Genomic DNA, 20,571 nt, shown 5'->3' with positions numbered 1-20,571 from the left:
CTCTGACTCGAATTTCTGAAGAGGTACCTACTCGGACTTCTTTTACATATGAATTAACGTATGGAATTTCGAGAAATAGGTAGAATGAAAGGTCGTGTAAGGCAATGTTACGTGCTAAAATATTAAGATAAGTAAGTATCTTGCAAATTTTGTGAAAAATATGTATGCGCAAATGTTGATAAATTGGTGAGACATGTATCTTCTAGCATTTACCCAACCTAATTGGTTTATAACATTTATACATTTAATGTGTTTATAATATCAGTAATAGAGTCAAGTTGAGCAAATCCACTTACATATAAATTTAAATTGTTACTATATAATTTACTATATAATTTTTTCACACATATTTAATTGATAGAACATATTGTGAATAAATATCCATTTATGGGTACTCTCTAAATATAATAAACTGTTAATAAAGTAACATAGTACCGTTCAGAATATACATTTTAAAGAATCCTCTGTGGACAACAATAATAATATGCTGTGATATAAAAATTAATTCAACTTTGAAATCATAATATAGTAATAGAATGCAATTTTCTTTCTGACTGTTCATAAATTCCCGGATAAATTCCCATTTTGGGAATCTTCCCGGGAATATTCCCAGGGAATATTCCCGAAAAATATCTTCCCGGGAATTTACCCATCACTAGTCAAGACATCACTCGGGAATTTGTATGTGAACTATCCAAATATCCATTTTGAAGAATGCTTCAGTACTAGCACACTAAGTTTTAAAGATAGGTGGAGAGTGATCACAGCCTTTCAAAAAACGATTGTTCAAGTACCGGGGGTTCTGAAAGATGGGTATTTGGATAGTTCACATACTAGTTCCCCAGTGATATCTTGACCCAACTACGATCAGTCCTATAATGGTGGAAATATGGACCTTAAAATTATTTCTTTTTTTTAACGTTTTCGACACCCTATAACTATGAAACTATGCACTTCCGACCACTGGTCCATATGAACTTTTTTTCTTATTTTGATGCGAGGAATCTATTCCCAAAATATTGTAAAAAAAATTTTGAAACACCCTGCATAAACGCGTGTTTCAAAGAAATAATGGAAAACAATGCAACTAATAATACTCGAAAATGAAAGAGGGAAAAAAAAAATCACATAAACATCAAAGTAACAGGAAAATAATCTTACCTGACATTTTTGCCTAAAGAGACGACGTAGGAACATTTGATAATTAAAAGCAGAAATCTCGTGATTTCCAAGACACCCACATAGAAGCTTTACAATAAGGTCTTGAACTAGGGAACTACCTGAATCTTCAGTTCCATCTGTTAGAAGTGCTTCTTCCAGATCCTGAAAAACAAGAATAAAATTGAAATTATTGGTAATACCGTACATTAATGTTCTAGGATTTCTTTTTCATGGTTCTAAGTTCGTACAAAATTAAAAATTAGACTTACAAAAAATAATTCAGAAATGATCAAAAATGAATGAAAAATAAAAATAAATAAAACAAAATAAAATAAACGTTCGTTCCTTCAGCAATTACATTATTTTTTAAATGCTAAATACTAAGCTACAGTTAATCATAAAAGCTACGAAAATAAATATGTTGTTCGTAAGTATTGTTTTGAACTTTCACAACAGACTTTCTATAATTAATAATATTCTATATCATATTTCCTGATGATCGTCTTTCCAGTGAGATGTAAAACACAAGATACGCGTACAAGAAAATTAATACTGAAAGCATTCGAGATTAAAATTTAATAACAGAGTAGTGATACACTGAATGTAAATTTGATTTACGGAGATTTAATGAACTGTAAATTACAAATGAAATGACAGACGGACAAATACAGATCAACTGAACTTAACAAAACTGCATGTTATTATTAACTTTAACGAAATTAAAAAAACTCCAAAATGAGTCATAATTATAACAATCGACAGATCACATCGAGATGAACAAAATGATATTAATACAAAGGGTAAATTCTAGGGATGGGCAAAACCGGTTTTTATAAAACCGAAACCCGAAAACCGACACTTCGGTTTTCTCCAAAAAACCTTTGGAAAACACATAAAACTATTTACGTGGAAACAGATTCGGTTTCCGGAGAACAACGAAACACGCTTCTGGTCAGAAATAGAACAATTTTTTGGAAAAAACCAGAACCGGTTTTGAAGAAAACCAAAACCGGTTTCGACGAAAAACCTCTTTTTGTGCCCATCAGTAGTAATTTCTCATACGTAGTTTTAAAGAATATGCAGAAAAATTGTTTTTTATGGCAATAGAAAACATGTCTTAGTTACCTTGCTGTAACAAACATTTATTTATTTACAATGTATTGTCAAAAATATATACTCACTTAAGCATTAGATAGTGCAAAAGTTCTTCCCGTTTTTCCATTTAGCGGAGTAATGACTTCATAAATGGCACTGTCAATGCAAGAAACGGCGCTCATGTAATAGGGGCAACCTTACAGCAGTAACAAAGAGCGAGTATAGATGAGGGGTTTTTAGGATTTAGATTTCTGGGCTTTTGGCATCTAAGGACATTTAGCCCGTCACGTATGAGGGATGACGTCCCTCGGTGATCACACTATCAAGGCAAAGGGAAGGAAGGGAGCGGCCTGGGACCTACAAGTTAGGTACCATCCCGGCATTTAACTGGTGTGAATGAGGAAAACCCAGGAAAACCTCATTCAGGGTGGCTGGCCTGAAAAAGCTTTCTATATTTTTTCGACCGAGTGTCCCCACCGGGAATCGCACCCGGGACCGTTCGTACCGAAGGCGAGAGCGTTAGCGACTACGCTACGCGGGGCTACCGAGTGTAGACGAGGAGCTCATATAGGGATATAGTAGTATGTGGGTGAAATGAAGAGCGATCAGGAACATCAGACACTAGTGACTTTCTGGATTTGGTAAATGCAGTACTAGCTATGTCTACAGCCTGCCGAAATATTCAAGAAGTGCAAGAGACAAATCCAGTTAACGATAGCACGTATAGTCGCCGGCTATGCCCTTTACGCTAAAGGAGAAGGATGACTAATAAAATTTGATTATCAAGTAATCGATGGAACAAAGTGTGGGAGAAAAGAAAACCCCAAGAAAACCCACGTACACGATGTTGTGCATCACAAACTCATGTGTTGGACTTTCTTGAGAATGGCAATTAGCAATTCTGTTTATATTTTATAAATAAACAGTATTTCATTAACAACCCTACCACCTGACAATTCACCTCTACTCTGGAAACTGCACCAACAATTTTGTTTATATTTCGAATATAAATATTTAGGTCGTCCCATATTGATTGAGACTGATCCCGTATGAGAACATTTTTGTCCCGAGGAATTAAATGAAAACTGTGCCTGACAGACGTGTCCTGGACTACATGCTGACCATATTTCACATTCTTACATATAGATGGCGACAAGCATTTATGTCACACTGTGTTGGTGTGTTCACGGACAAGTGTAGTGTGAAAAGACAACATGGAATGCGAAAATTATAGCAACGGTGGACACATGGTTCTCGTGGAAGAAAGGTAAGTCTCCAATGGAAAATTTTTAGTGCCTCCGAACAGTGTGTGGTACAGCAACTTCAAGTCATGCAACTGTGTTTCGCTGGGTAGCTGATTTCACAGCTGGAACACTGAGGTAGAGAAAGGAACCAGCCCCAGAGGGAGCCGTGAACTACGAACCCTTATTTAGAAACTGAACGACGCCATAGTGATAGACAAGTGACTGGATAATTTACGGAATACGCAAGGTTTGAGGAGGGCAAAAATCCATTGTACTATGATACAGGGACGAAGAAGAGGAAAGTGTAAGTGTGTTGGGTACTGCATGAACTAACCGTCGAACAGAAACTTGTGCGTGTGCAATGTTGTACAGATCTATTGGCCTTACATAACGCAAATCCAGAACACTTTTTTGCTCGCTTGGTGACGCGGAATGAGTCCTTTTTCTGTTACGAGATTTAAAAAAATAAAAATAAAAAAATAAAAAAAAATGATGCAATGGATGCATAAGGGATGTCGACGGCCCAAGAGCCCAAGAAAGCACGACCATCACTGTTATGTGAAAAGCAACTGACCTCTGTGTTTGAGATACAGATGGAATTCTGCTCGTCGACTGGCTTCCACCGCGTAGCAAATAGTGACATACTGTGAACTCCTCAGGAGCACACAATCCGCATAGACGAGAACCCTTCAGGAACTGTAACTTCCAGTGTTGGACAATCACCATACACCATTGATTTGGCCCCTTCGGATTACACACTCTTTGACAAAATGCAATACCCTCTTTAGGGACAGTCCTTTCCCGATTTAGATGCCTTACATACAGTTATCCTACCCGAAAAATGTGGTTTGACCAGCCAATCAAAAACTTCCACAACAATGACGACTCAGTATCCACGCAGACGTAGAGCACGTATAAGAGACTTGAACATTTCATCACTCTTGTTTGTTGCGGCCACAGTGAGATCATTTTCAACAATATGGAATGCCTCAAGTATTTTACCAACAATCTAGCATTAATTTATTTTCCCTATATAATTTCAGAAAGTACGCTACCAGTGGAAAGAGTTTTGTTCAGTTCTACAATTTGTTTCATATTTCATAAACAAGTATACCATTAATTATCCTGCAAATTGGTATAAACATTTCTCAAGAAATATTTCACAAATGGTAGTTTCGGTGGTGGTAGGGAATAAATTTCTTTCAGACTCTCTCTCGCAATTGGTTCCAGTGATTTCTATCTTATTTCAGATTTAAATAATATTTCAGATATAAATAATCCTAAAACATAGATATTTTACTTTTCTCACAAATTTTTAGCAAGAATAGTTTACCGATACTGCAAATTTTTCCGATGACTCCAGAGACCGTATTTCATAAATATTTTATTTATAACATTCCAATATAGTATAAATTCTCTCTCCTTAAAGAACTGAAATCTTTGTTTTAAGTCCCACGATTACACCGTGTGAGCTAAAGGGGACTACAATGAAGAGAATGAGTGAAACGATGGAATGAAAAAGTGGGAGTAAACCAAGGTCCGTCGACCCTACTGTTCCTTTCCTCTTTTAAGGTCGCGTCATAACTACCCTTCTTTGAAAACCGAAGATGCAGTAAAATTGTGACGTCACGGCGGGAGCAGAAACAGCTTTCGCCCAAGGTCCTTGTCATTCACCCTTGCTTGTTTCTTTGATTTTTGCAGGAAAGTGAGTGATTCTTGCTTTCCTGTATTAAGAAAACATTAATTATTGTAGTGCCCGTGTTAGCCTATAAGTATGTCGAATTCTACACTAAGTACTTGTCACAATTATAGTAGAAATACTACGGGTTCCAAAGTTATTTATCATGTATTTCCCTCGGATCCTTTGCGGAAAGTTTGGCAAAAGAAATGCTGTCGGAAAGACATCTTTAAAGTTGAAAACGCCAGCGTCTATTCCGATAATTTTATTCCCGAAGCTTATGGACATAATTTAAAATGTGAGCTTCTAAATATTCTACCCAAGAAAAAGTTTAAACAAGATGTGCCTTCACTAAACTTACCATTAGCATACGGAACCGTGTTGATGTAAATAATGAAATAATTAAATGTACAGAAATTAGGTGTTTAAAGAAAAAACAAATCAGACATTGGGGTGCAGCCAGATGAAATAACTATTGTGACTGAAACAAAAAATAACTCTTTGTTTATGTTATTTTCCGTTTGTTCTGTGGAGAGTGAGGGGCATAAACCAAAAGAGCTCTCCTTTTTGCGTAAAGAGAACGAAAAACTGAAGTCTAACAGTGTGTACAAAGCCAAAATAATATGTTTACAAACGAAGTTAAAAGAATTGGAAAGCAAATATAATCAAGAATTAATTTCAAAGGCCAGTTCTAAAATATAATATTGTAATCGTTTGAATAAAGTGGTTAATAACCGGGTGATGATATATTACGAAAACGTTTTACACTAGGCTAAGTATATATGCTAATAAATGGTAAGAACACTAAGATGGATTGATTAAGATATCATTCGTGCATTAACGCAACACGCCTCATTGATAAATTATACAATCATCTGCGGTTACAAGTTCGAATCCCCGTACCCAATGTGTAAACATTTCGACGTTGTATGCGAAATTACCGTTTTTTTTTTTTTTTTTTTTTTTTTTTTTTTTTTTTTTTGTATTCTTACCCCAGTTTTGAAAATTTTGACTTAGCAAGGGCGCTTCTTAAAGAGTGTGGAAACATTTTCGGTGCTTATATTTGATGAATTGAATGTTAATAGGCGCGTATGCTCTGACCAAGAGGTTTATTTATTTTTAGGACCACACAGAAATGTCCAGGTGGCAATGATTCGAGGCTTAATAGATGTGTGGAAACAACCAGTGCATTATGATTTCGATAAGACTATGAAAAGTAAAAAAAAATACTCTTCGAAATCATATCGAAAGTTGAAGTCTCAGGATTCAAGATAGTTGCGATTCTTTCGAAGTTCAATGGTGACAATATGAGGCTATGTGGTGGTCTCGTTTCACCTTCTTCCAGGTGGATGGAAGCAATAAAATAGTATAAAGTTATATTTCGAACATTTCACAAAAAAACTGTGAATCGAAGAAAAGAAAAAGAACGTGATTGGCCGACCGTTTTATGTCCTAAGAAAGACAATTCGCTCTTGAAACTATTCGACAAGGCTAAGACATACTTCAGAATTCGGTTTTTGAATAAAAAAACACAGGAACTCCGCAGGAGGAATGTTCTTTAAGATTGTGGATGCAAAGCTATTCTGCAAGTGCTACTCAATGCTATAGTGAGTACATATTGTATCTGTATGTAGTCTATTTTTATTGCATTTAAAAATGTGTTTTCCTTTGCAAATCGCTACGGCGGAACATAGGCTTAGCACACGATATTTGTCCCTGCTTCACCGCGGTGACGTCACACTACAGCTGGAGAAAGTGGCTACGCAGAAACAGGGAGTTATGAAGGGACCTGTAAAAGCGCGGAACAGTAGGGTCGACGGACCTTGGGAGTAAACGGCAGAACCCGAGAAAACCTATGCACTGTTTGTCCACCACAAAGCGTATCTAACGTGAGTTAGGATCGAACCACGGACCCTATGCACCAGAAGCGAACGCTCTACCACCGAGCCCCCCTCTCCTGAAAGAATCCATAGCGTAGTTCATTGGTGTGTTGAATTATCTTTGGACGAGCTGCTGAAAACACCTACAGTAATAGTGTTCATATACCTAGAGTATACAGTTAATCAACAACATAAGGGACGTAATGGGGTGAATGCCGACTTAATCTTTTTTTACAGCCCAGCGTATACTCACCTTAAATTTACGTCGGAAAGAGCGTAGATGGGGAATGGTATACGCTGTATTTTTGAAAACGATAGAGCATATACCTAACAAAATTTTAACATTACACCACTAGCTATAATCTATTTTTCTTAAGAAAACTTTACAAGAGACAATTTATTGGTTGATAAGTTTTGTTTGGACTGCTATTTCGATTGAAGTCAATAACGATTTTGTTTACAAATACACTAGTGGAAAACGCATTTAAGAGCACAATGTATAAATCATCTGATTCGAACGAAATTCACACCACCTAACGCCTGTTTGTAGGGGCATGTATTCTTAGTTTGAAGGTCGCAGTACATCAACCACGGCAAAGGGCATACTGCTAGTAGTATAAAGGTCATTGGACAACACAATAAGAATAACTGTGTAGATCACTGTCAATGTCTGCAATGCCAAAGAATCTATTAGGAAATTTCGAGCGTAGCCGTTCAGTTGAGCTGTCAAATATCGGACGGTTATACCGTAAAATTGCCACTCATATGGGCCATGACTTGATGTACACAATACAGGGCAGGGGGTTTCTATAGCATGCATGCCTTCCAGTGCTAAGGAAGTATCTAGAGAAAAAACGAAATATTTTAGTTTAACGTCCTACGATTATGTCGTTAGGCTAAGGGAGACGGATGATTAAGTCAAATGAATGATGATTGTGAACAATGGTCAATAATCTATTCTTGCCTCTGTCTTCATTCAGGGCAGAAGTATAACTAGTGCGTTATCAATCAGGTCCTAGGACCTTATCTAGATATTTTGCAGATCCCAACTTCCAGCAGGATAATGTCAGTCTCCTTAAAGCTAGGCCAATCCAGCGTATTCTGGTCGGTATACGCCTTCCTATCCTGACCTGATAGTTCTTCGGATCTAATTCCTATCGAGTGTGTATGGGACAGTGGCCTGAGCCCAGCTACGCCAAGATCTACAGCGGGAGTCGGATACCACACCCAGACAGACATTCAGCATCCGTACGACCGGCTATCTACCCGAACAGCTGGTTGTGTGGTCGCTCGGAGTGATTACATGTGTTACTAAGTTACATAGAAATATTCGTGATAAAACGTTGTGTGGATCTATTTCAGTAACAACAGGAACAGACATGTAAGAAAAAATATATTTATGAAGACAGAATTTCTTTTTAGCAGAAAGCGACATTTTCCATGATTAGAAAGCAGAGAGGTCATGTAATATTGCTATGTGACAGCACGCCCGATCCCTTTTTATCACCACTTTCCTTAGGATGTAAACTTTAAAAGTTTATTCTTTCGTGTTTCAACATGTAAATACCACATACAACAGCTATAGTTTGATCTGGTATGGATTCCACCAATGCTCCATCAATATTTATGATTCGCCCTCAAAAAAAGAGCTTCAGTTCAGTAAATAAATAGTAAATATATAACAACAATAAATAGTAAACGCAGAATAATACCAATAATTAGTAAAAATAGAACAATATTAATAACTACACAACGAAAAGGCTAAAAAAGCTTAGAGAACGTGAACAATGTTACAAGCGTGCAGAAACGAGAGGGCACGTTCAACAATAGCAATATGATTGTCCAATACACAGTTAAGTCTAAGTGACAGTCCGTGACGCTTTCTGACTTCTGAGTATTCAGGTCATTCGACAAGAATGTATCGAATACTCAGTGGGACAATACATTCCTTACATACGGACGATTCAAACCACACAACAAATAACTATGCGTCAGATAAGTGTCCGATACATAAACGCCTTAGGAGCACTTCATCTTGACGACGAGAGCGAGCGGACGTATGCCATTCTCTAAGGCGAAGCTTAACTGCGTAAAGTTTATTTTCACTTGCCTAGTCCGTCTGCTTGTCAATAAGAGAGCGTCAAGGTATAGAGATCGGAACGAGAAACTAAAGATTCAAAAAAATCAAAATTCGTTTGGTCAAATAATATTTGTTCAATTTTTAAGCACTGCTTCTTCCCTCCGAAATAAGTAACCTAGTAAAACACATGATTAAAAGAGTTCCTGTAATTTATACTGAAACTACAAAGGAAACCAAGTACTGAGTCTACGATTCAGTATAATAATGCTTTGAACATGTTATTCTTCCATACAGGGAGACAAAAACACATGACTCACCTCTATATCAAAGTCAAGAAGATTGAATGCTGCTCTGAACAACGAGCAGAAATGAGCAATGCACGGAACTTCCCACCACGACTGTATATCTGTAAATAAAGTCAAGAAAACATAATGAATATTCCAAAAATAAAATAAATACGGTAGCATAGTTATGCAAGATTCATTGATTATAATTAACGTTCCTTACTGAGTTCTACTGCTTAAGGTGGTATCCGAACACTAGTCAGCTCTCCTCATAGATCACACCGCGTCCTGGTGGGAGAACTCAGTGATTCGGATTCCACCTTAAACTGCAGGCCCTCGTCTTACATAACCTCCGTTCTGAAAAGGGATACAAAACTCCAATCAACCTAACACTACTCGGGCTTTCATTCAAGGCATAGTATCCTACTGGTGATCAAGAAACGAATGTACATCTACCTTATACACCAACTGATCTCACTTTTTTTTCTCCTTCTATAACATTACAATACGTATATTCTTGCCTTGTTAGAGAAGATAATAAAATGAGAAAACCTGACTATATTATAGAAAAATGTTCAATAGTGAATTTCTGTTTAAAATTTGACATTAGAATGAGAAGGTGAATAACAGTAAATAATAGTGCATCCCACATTATACGTTGCTTAAGGATAATTATACATTTATCGTTTTACAAATTATTTTAAACTTGTCTTTAGCATAAATAATGAAACACCTTATTTTCTGTTCATTTATTAGTATTTTATAGTTAACAGTCTCATATCAATATACTGGAATCTATAACTTCTTTATCAATATCATAAATTAATTTCTCTTGTGACAATGAAGTTTCTATAGTATAAGTATAAAGTTATACAAGTACACATTAAAATAGTAAAAACGCAATGTTTAAGAATTACAATATAATCACCCTAAGGCTCTTTACTTACATTACCCTGAAGAGGTTGGGTACTTGCAAGTTTTAGGTAAGCCTCAAGATTTTTTTTGTCAGATATGAACATTTAGAACTCAAAATCCAATTAAGGGTAGAAAAGTTTATCTGAAGCTGATGATAAATAGCTCTAATTCAAAGTAAACACTGATCACGAAACCGTTGAAAACTTACACCAAGGATGTTGTAAAATAGGGTATGTGCTCATACTGCAAATTCATTAAGCCATACGTCACAGCTTTTGCTGGCCCAACTTACCGATGTCTTTTACGTATTAGAAACAGCAATATCTTACGTGCTATTTCTTGAAAATTAAGCAAATAATCGGAAGTGAGCCCGATCACGATTCAACCAATTAAGGTTAGTCAGTAGGAGCCCGAGTGAGCCTCAGTTTCACAGAAAGTAATGTGTCGTGCTCCATTAAACTTAATGACTCAAAGCCCGACGAAATTAATGCGCACGAGCACAAGTGAGAGCAAATCTAACTGAGAATAGTAAGCGCAATCTCAGTTGAGGGAAGAGAGCTAAAGCATAAGCCCATAAGCCCATTTGAGGCTGCAGAGCCCGAGCTACATTTAAGATAATGACCGGAGCTAATAATGAAATTGAGCATGAGCCCAACTGAGTGCAAGCCCCACTGACAGGTGATAAGCCCGAGTCCAAATGAGCATGTACCTGAACAAAATTAATGAAACTGAGCGACACGTGGCAAGTGACTAAGTCTTATTAAAGGGTGAGAGCCAGAGCGCAAAAAACGCGAGCCTCAACGAGAACAGTGCGCGCAAGCCCTAATGAAGGCAACGAACCCAAACCCAAATGAGGGCAAACCCTACTGGCGATTGTGAGCCCGAATCCAGTAGAGGGAAGTAGGGTCGAGTGCGACTGAGCCAGGATTTGCCCATGTGGGCCCCGTCCTAAAAAAACCGGTGTTTTTTTCGGGTTGGACCCACCTGACAAAACCCACTTTAAAACCCACCTGGGTTTTGGAACTTTTTGTTAGTATATTTTTGGTGCAACTAAGGTGATCACATTGAAAGTGATTTTTATCAGATTTTGGCCTTTCATTGGGCGAATTAGATGCTTTTGCATTAAAGTATAGAACACCTTTCAACATAAGACCTTTATAAAGTTCTGAATGAATAAGAAACCTTACCTTAGCTTGAGATAATTATAGAACAAATTAATGTATGGACTATGCTTATAGGCTGTTTGAAGTAAAATATGTAATTTTATGTTTTAGAAAATACTTTCGTTGTCCCTCACATGTTTGACGGGTTTAAAGCCATAGATGTCGATACTAACAATAAATATGCAGTGCATTAGTAAAACTACTAGTATTATTTTTTATTACCTTTGACTCTTCAGGTAACACAAGTATTCTTCAGTAATATTTGGTTTTCCAACAACAAAAGTTTAGTTCAGTTATTTGTTGCTGCTCTTCAAATAAGCATTCGGTAGAATCAACACCAGCAATAGCGTAAAAATTCTTGTCAGATTTAAAAGCTTAATGTTCGGAGTTCCGAGGACTACGTAACGCTTACTATTTCAAGTGCTAAATTCAAAATCCCGCACTATATAATTGAAGTTTCGATGTACAGTAAAGAAAGCAAGTTGCATTTTCGAGGGGGGAGGAGGAAACCGTCGTGAAAGAAGTACTCGGGAAATTCCCGCAATTGAACGCATAAAGCATCGGAAGTGAATAGTTCAACATTAAAACCATTTATTTTACGCTGGAAAATATTTAATTTCATTTAAGACTTTTTGAAACATTTACTTTATAAAATATGAATTATATTTTTAATTGTTTTAAATTAATTTTCTGGAAAGATCTGTCTTGCAACAAGTGTTTGGGAAATTCCCGTAATTCAACACACAAAGTATCGGAAGTGATTTTCAACAAAACATTTGGCGAATGTCACTGAGGCTCCTGGGATGATTTGATCTACATTTGTTCACTCGTCCTTTAGATCATTAGACGAATATTTCGCCTCCATCAGTTCTGATCCCCCCCCCCCCCCTTGGAGACTATCCGCCCCTGGTGTATCACACATACTACAGGGTACCACTTTCGGTCTTTAAAGTTTAAACTTTCAGGTTACAAGCACGAGACACTAAATTTCCTGTATAGATCTTAGCGGCATACCAACGTAAAATTTCAAAATGGCGGCCATTTTTTTTTTTTTTTTTCAAAATAGCTGTTATCCACGCTACAAAGTGCAATTTTCAGTCTTTGAAGTTGAAATTTTTAGAGTAGAAGCACGAGATATTCTAAATTTGCTGTATAGATTTTTTCAGCGATCCAATGTAAAATTTCAAAATGGTGGCCATTTTTTCAAAATTGCACTGAATAGAAAATTGTTGCAAGTTGTGACAATGATAATCTTGAAATATAAATTACATTTTAACACTTTTAGCTCAAAAACATTAAAATATTTCGAAAAAACTCAATTAAACCCAAAAAAACCCATATGGGCCCAGGTGGGTTGGGCTTTTTCAGAAAAACCGTGTTTTTTCAAACCCTGGACTGAGTATGGGTCCAATTGTGATTAGTGAGTTCGATCCCCACTGAATGTAGTGAGTCCCACCTAAGTAGGCGGGTGTTCGAAAGAGATCAGTGAGCGTGATTTTCAATTATGTTATTGAGCACGTGTCTCATTGAAGAATGTGAGCCCATACCCGAGTAAGGACGAGCTTCAACGAAAATAGGGCGCGCAAGCCCCATTACAGATAATGAACCCAAGCCCATATGAGTATAAGTAAATGTAGCCCCATTGATAGTAGAGAGCTCGACCCCAGTTGATGGAAGTGAGCCCGAGCCCAATTAAGCGCGTGCTCGAAAGAGAGTAGATAGCCCGAGCCTCACTGAAGGATGTCAGCCGAACACAAATGAGTACAAGCCCCCACTGACGCCATTGAATGTAGGAGCCTGAGTTCAAGTAAGGGCATGTCCAAAATGGATTAGTGAGTGTGAACTCGAAGGAAGCTAGTGAGTGCGATCCTCATTGGAGGATGGGAGTCCGAGCCCGGTAAGCGCGAGCCTTAACGGGAGTAGGAGCGCAAGCCTCATTAAAGGTAATGAACATGAACCCGTAAGCTGCACATGTAACCATTTTAAACGTTAAAGCGAAGGATTTAAATAAAAATAAACGCAAAAACACTCCATGTTTACATACGGAGAACCTAATGTTTTGATCGAACATTAATGACAGAAAAGAGAGAAGCCAATCAAGTTTAGCGATGCTAGCTTGTTTTTCGGCTTCATCGAGCTACGGGGACAAATATAACTATGGGCAAATCCTCTATTTTCTAGCATTCTTGACTTACACACTGTAATGTTATTTCAATTGTTGATCTATTCCTCACAGAACTGCAGTTCTATCTTCTCTTAAGTTTGAAATTTTTGTATAGCTAAGAAAATAATTTTCTATTCGAGAGCAGCGGTGGCTCAGATGTAGGAGACTCATCCTCTTGTGCATGGAATCCCTGGTTCGATCCCAGCTCCGTCCAGTGCGATTGTAGTACCCAAGCATGAGCGAAGGTTTTCCCGTTTCCTCCCACTTTTTCGTTCCACCATATCGTCCATTATCACTGTCTCTATTTCCATTAGAACATAAGAGTGGGATGTTAAATTGACATTTTTTAAATTTTATTTTTATAGTGCTTGACTTTTTATTGCTCCTGGAAATAAAAATTTATTCTTGGTTACTCTAGTTAGACTCACTACTAAACAGGCAAAGAATTTTCCAAGAATTGTGCTTTTTTTTTTTTTTAATTAGTTCTATCTGGAACGGTAAATAATCAAAATAATGTTCAGAATAGCAACCATATGCCTTAAATGTTGTTATGCTTTTGACTTGCACTAGTAAATAAAAGAAATAGCATCAATCAACAATGAGAGATATTTATAGCTTCTTACAACTAATCTCAAATTCACCGAACAGAATCAGTTCCTTGCTATAGATTTGGAAGAATATGGAAGCAGAGTTCACCGAGTATTCACTAATTTGATTCACAAATATGACAATAGGCAAATAGGTAAATACATCTTTACAGTGAAAATAAGTTCTGCCCAAAATTTCAAATTACTTTAAAACGATATTAAGAAATTGGCCACTTTATTTCGAGATTTTCTGAATTCCAGCTAATATCTGAGTCGAGTCAGCAGATGGTTGTACGTAGGTTTGACTACTTTCCAAATATGTAAGTAAATTCAAAATATATTCATTTTATTTACCAAAACACAAGTAAAAATGAATAAGTCTTTAATCTTATATTCATCTCATTTTTCGTATATTCATCGACTTGAATTTCATTTAACTAATCGCGCACATACAGTCGATACTTAATGAGAAAACGCACTCAATTATCACTTTTTGTTGTGAATCGCTTATGATTTTATAAAGTTTAAAGGTCTATTCATTTAAAATCTTTTTCATCCTTACACACAGTAAGAACTATTATTATCAGGAAAAAAATACTATCAGTATCAGAAAAAATACTACTACTTTACAACGAGCGTGATATCTTAATGAACGAGTATGAGGATGACCACAATTGGTCACTGAAATATATGCGTCGAATTGTTATGGGTGCTTTGGTATTATTTTTCTGATTCACTAATATGCATCCTGTCGCGTCATTAAGTAACGGTATTATTTACATACGGAAGCTATTGGAGATGTATGTTGAATAGTTAGCGGTGACAGAACATTTCTTACCTCGCATCCTGGTAATAAATATCAAAATCGTTTCGAGGCCTCTTTGGCCCCTTTCTCAATGTACCTTTTTCCGATACGCTACCACCTAGAACACGGTAATGAGTTGCGTCCTTCCGTAAGAAATGTTTTTTCTCCCCTCAATAAAGAACTATATTACTGGGTGAGTCGAGTGATTTTGTCACTTCTGCTCTCAACCTAAGTGAAATAATCTAAAATTCACATGATCGGTTCCAAACAATAAGTCAACTAAGTAAAGGGACAATAAGTAACAAGTAGTAACAATAAGTAACTATGGGATCTACCGTAGTCGGGTCAAGACTTCACTTAGGAACTAATATGTGCTCTATTAAAAAATGCATGTTTCAGAAACCTAAGGTACTAACGCAACAATTTTTGCAGGTGTTTGGCTACGGGCATATAATTTGAAGTACTCATCAGCTACCTCTATAAAAATTGTTCCAGAAGTACCGCAGGATTCTGAAACATAAATATTTAGTTAGGGCACATACTAGTTCCTAAATGAAGTCTTGACCCAACTACGGTAGGTTCCATAGTTTTGGAGCTATGGACCTTTAAAGTTCTTTTTTTTTTTTTTTTTTTCATGTTTTCGGCAACGTATAACTCCGAAAGGAAGCATTTGTGCACCCAGGTGGTCTCTACTTTTTGTCTAATATTGGTGTCAGGAATCACCTCCCAAACGTTGTCGGTATTGTTTTTAAACACCCTATATATATTCCTTTATTTGCATGTAGATAAGTTTCCGTCCCTAATTTATCTTTGATCTATTTGTTCTTTTAAGTTCCTTTTCAGGAACTTAAAAGAAAAATTGCAATTCTCTCTTCATTATAATGCGCATTACAAGTCAATGCAAAATATAACCCTTTGAAGTTTCATATACATCTCATGACTTTGAAACACAGCGGAAACACATAAAAAAACAAATACAGGCGGAAATATCCTACACTTGTCCATATTACAAGGATCATTAAAATATCAATGAACGAATGTAGCATTTCGTTACTTCCACGAAAAGGCAATGATTCCTTGAGACTAACCATAGCCCTTTGCGACGCAAGGAATATTTCTGTGAAACAGCGGTGTATAATGAAATTTCCTCAGAAGGAGAAGGTGAAATTTCGCGTAGACTGCAAGTGCAGCATGATGAACAAACACCATCAAAAGCAATAGAATATGAATGGTCTCAATATTCAGTGAAAGGTGGGAAATTGCTAACACATAAAAACTAAGAGACTGCATACACTAGAGATATTCTAACAGGGTTCTTTAGTTGACACTGACTGCCAAACGCATCCGAAACCTCTTTCCTAGTCGCCTACTTTCGTTCACACACTTCTAAATAGATCTGAAATAAACCCATCATGCGTAATCACTTACACGAAATTCAAAGTTATTACCCTGAAAGGGTGCAGATTACGACTGCGATTATTATAATTTCTTTGAATAGTGAGAGGTTAAGATCTGTTAATTCACAGATGGAGTGTAATGTATAAAAAGCAATTCCAAAATACCAGAAACTTTGAAATCTTGTATATTTCTCCAATTATTATTATTATTATTATTTAACGGAATGATTATCTATTACACTTAACAGTATCTGCTTGTGAATGAGAACACAAATGAAAACCAGAAAAAAAATGTTGATAACATTCACATTGCACCATGAAGGAGTTCATGAAATTATTGACGAATACGGGAAGAAGAAGTTGATGAAATGTAATTTTTTTTCTGGTATCGCGGACACAATGTCCATCAAATACACATAATATTACACTTAGTTTTGAAACAAAAAAATGATAATTTTAAATTGCAAATTTTGCTAATTTTCAGCGTTTAGGGCTTTTCTTGTCATTTTTTCTAATTTTCGTCGCTTTTCCTAAGTTTCGGTAATTTTTTATATTTTTCATGTCAATTTTTAATTTTGGAATATGCTCGAGACTTTTCACCGAGGTAAACACATTTTCTCATAAAATGACAATTTATAAGTAAAAAGAAAAAGAGGGTCTTAACTACAGACATTAGTCTCCGTTCCTATCAAGACAATGGTGATGTACTGCAAGCATATGTAAGATAAGTGGAAGAAGTACCGTAGGAGTTTTCATATCATTAAATATTTTAAAAATGAATTTGTGTATTATCTTTAAAACCATTTCTGACGTTTAAATTTATTACTTTTTCGACGGTCTGTATTTTGGCGGAAAGAGGAGGCGTGCTTAGGAAGTGATATGCCCACTTCTCCGAATACCGGTGTCTCTGATTTTTCATATACAATTTGTTAAACAACAATTACATCATTTACTTGGAGGTATTATTTCTTTATGTTTGTAGTTACGTGCCGGGTATGTAAACGCACCATTGTAAGTCGAGGTGCGGAAAATAAGTCTATTTTATACTATGTCTTAATGATTAAATTGTTTAAACATATATTTCATTTGGTAGCTTTCATTTAATACCAAACTAATATATTTTAACTGAAGAAGCTACCTTATTTCTACTGGTACCGCGGACGATGTCTATCAGTTGGTATGTATGTTACATTCTCTTAAAGTTACAGTTACAAATTTAATCGTAACCGATACAATTTTTAGGTCAATTTTCCATGTTTACTTAGGGCATTTTATAGATCCCATACTGATGAAAGTAGCAGTGACTACTGAAATCATTTAAAGAATCTTTACCGGTATCTTCTGTTCAAATACAAGGTTAGTACTAGTTTTATTTGAAAATATGCATCCCACAGCGTCCATCCGCAAAGATGCAATGTTTGCTTTGTAGAGAGCACCTGCCACAAGTTGGTGGGTGTTTTTATCACAAATAATCGTTTAAAAGGCATATAAGTTTGCAGGTATAATAAAAAGCTGCTTTCAACGGATCCCATATGCAACACAAACGGAAATGTTTCGTAATAGTATGAATTTATGAGTGAAAAATGCGTTAAATTCTCTTCATTAAACTGAATCTGTTGTGCAAACAAGGGAAATCTAAATAAACATTTTTAGTGGAAAACTTCAAAGTTAAAGAATTCAGCGTTTAGAAAATGTTCACACATCTTGTGAGAGGTTATAAGGAAAAGGTGCATATGACACTGAATTAGAAGAGTGCACAGTAAACACTTATCAAGATGCACTACCAAAGTTTAAAGGAACTGCAAAAATTTGTCGCACAGACAATGGTTTCTTAGTGCACTTAGTGTCGTCTCTCACACTAAAGTGTTTGTGGAGATTTGAACAACCATGCAGTAATGAGTACAGATCTCTTCTTGACTATTGGGAAAGGTTCACTGGAGCAGGCGGTTCTATCAAATAGAAAATTTATAGGTAAAATACTATGTGAAACATTTTTTGTGAAGGAATAAGTGTGTGAATCTAAGTAATTACCGTCAGTGCACAGCACATTGAAACGAATTTTGAGTGAAAGTATTGTAGGTGTGTATTCTTCCAATATCCTATTCATGCGTATACCCCCATCGTTGACGCGGACGCACCCTGTCGTCCCCGCTCGGCCCCCCTACTGTGTTCCTGCCTTGACTCGGTAAGCATTCGTGCTTTTTAGTAGCAACCTAGTACAAGCTGGTTCGTGTTTTATACATTGTATTTAAACTGTCCTCCTCCTGAAGTCAATCTGGAAGAAGTGATGGAGCTGCTAATTTAGTGCACGCTCTGCTAAAAGAAATACAAAGCTCTAACCTGCTCTGAAAATGTATACAAATTTTGCAGAACCGTCTGCCCGAGTAATGCCTTGGAAAAAAAAAAGATGATGTTTGAGCAGTATTTTTTCATTTTATTGTACTATGTGTATTAATTCTTAACAGAAATAAACACGTAAATAAAATACGTGCAACACTTTATTTCATTCCCGCATGCCCATTATGTGCATATATGCCATAATTCTTTCGAGTTAAGTTCCGAAGTTGGACGTCCGTTTCCAGGAAAATATATAAAATTTACTCGGAAAATATGGATAATTTGATTGTTCGTGTGCTTAATATATAAGGATCGCGAGAAATCTATTTAATTGTTATATATAAGCGGTTATAAACATGGGACTATTCAGTGAGTGGAGGAAACTACTTCGCGCAAGGTAACAGAATAGTTGCATTGTGGTAAAGAAATGAGTATTTATATTATCAACCCGGCAGGTAATAAGTCCAACGGTACCTCTATTCTAGATCCTAACCTAACCTTTCCCCCACCTCGCGATGTAACGAAAGGAAGCCTAAAGTCAGTTAAGAACGTAGAGATTCAAAATTATAAATTTGGCCTATGTTTAGCAGAAGGGGTCCAGCTCTTTTCTCTAAAAAATGTTACAATTTTGGTAATTTCTGTTCATATTCGGTTAGTTTAGGGTAGGGTTGGTTAGTTTAAGTTAGCTTAGGCTAGTTTAGGTTACGTTAGGTTAGTTTAGTTTATGTTATATTAGTGTAGGAGTACCACATAATTTTCCAAAAAATGATAGAATTTCGCTTATTTCTACTAATATGACGTTAGTTTAGGTTAGTTCAGGTTAGCTTACGTTAGTTTATGTTAGGTTAGGTTGGATTTGGTTACGTTATGTTACGTCTAAGTACTTGCATCACTCATTTCTCCTGTAAATTTTGTGTTTTTTACGTGCTTCTGGACCCCTTGTACTAAACATACCCCATAAATTTTAATAGCTTTTATTAACACTGGTAGAAAACTATCGGACGTCCAACTTCGGAATAAATGCCATTCTTTTTAGTGGTCTACCTTCGCTCAGCGGAAATTTTTGCGAGTCCTGTTCGATTCCGCGAAAGACATGTTTTACTGTATATTATGGCATGTACACGTATAGGTATATCATGAACCTTTATACAGTTGGTGGGCAGATGCCAAGAAAACATAGTCTAGAAGACTTTATAAGATAATTAATGAAAATATTATAATTTTTGAAAAATCATCTGTGATGTCCCTCGAATGCACCTGTTTTAAATGGGGTTTAAGCATGCGCCAATGAGATAAGACTGTAGATGGCAAGATACTGCTATTATGAAGAAATATAAGTTTGACTTATACAGACTTATCCCTGTATCCTTGGTTGTACACCCAATTGTTCGCCCATTCTATGACTTATGAAAAAAATGGTATATTGGCAGCCATAATATCCTGTAATTCTGCAAGCACAAATAGTAAACATGGAGAACTATTGATAGAATGAGAATTTGTACGGGAACTACGTGATGCTCTGTGTAAATGAACAGTATACTTGCATTATTAGTTGTGATGATTCGCCGTCGTTCTACATCTATGCAAGGGTTGATAGTAAAATGGGAGTCACTAATGCAATGAATTTTTAAACCATCACAAGTGGATTTACTGAAAACAGTATGCTTTTACTTATCATTCCTTGGCAACCCAATTCTTAATCTGTACGGTTTATAAAAAATTTAAACTGAAGAAACTGAATCTACACTACATATAATTTCTATAGTATTTCCTATTGTTGT

The 20,571-nt window shown here is 36.3% G+C and overlaps 1 protein-coding gene across 1 annotated transcript in view; it reads right to left on the bottom strand.

Annotated features, from left to right (window-relative positions):
* The window catches only part of dikar (CECR2 histone acetyl-lysine reader dikar), a 67,554-nt gene that overhangs the window by 46,558 nt on the left and 425 nt on the right, over positions 1 to 20,571 (bottom strand). The window contains exons 2-3 of the mRNA XM_081727993.1: positions 9,456 to 9,544; positions 1,162 to 1,323 (exon numbers count right to left, since the gene is read on the bottom strand). Coding sequence (XP_081584119.1) covers positions 1,162 to 1,323; positions 9,456 to 9,544 — 251 coding nt within the window. The remainder of the gene's footprint in view (positions 1 to 1,161; positions 1,324 to 9,455; positions 9,545 to 20,571) is intronic.

Source organism: Thermobia domestica, chromosome 10, assembly GCF_964235325.1.
Source record: "Thermobia domestica chromosome 10, izTheDome1.hap1.1, whole genome shotgun sequence".
NCBI lineage: Eukaryota > Metazoa > Arthropoda > Insecta > Zygentoma > Lepismatidae > Thermobia > Thermobia domestica.
Note: the sequence above shows the minus strand (reverse complement) of the source record. Positions and strands in the feature narration are given on the sequence as shown.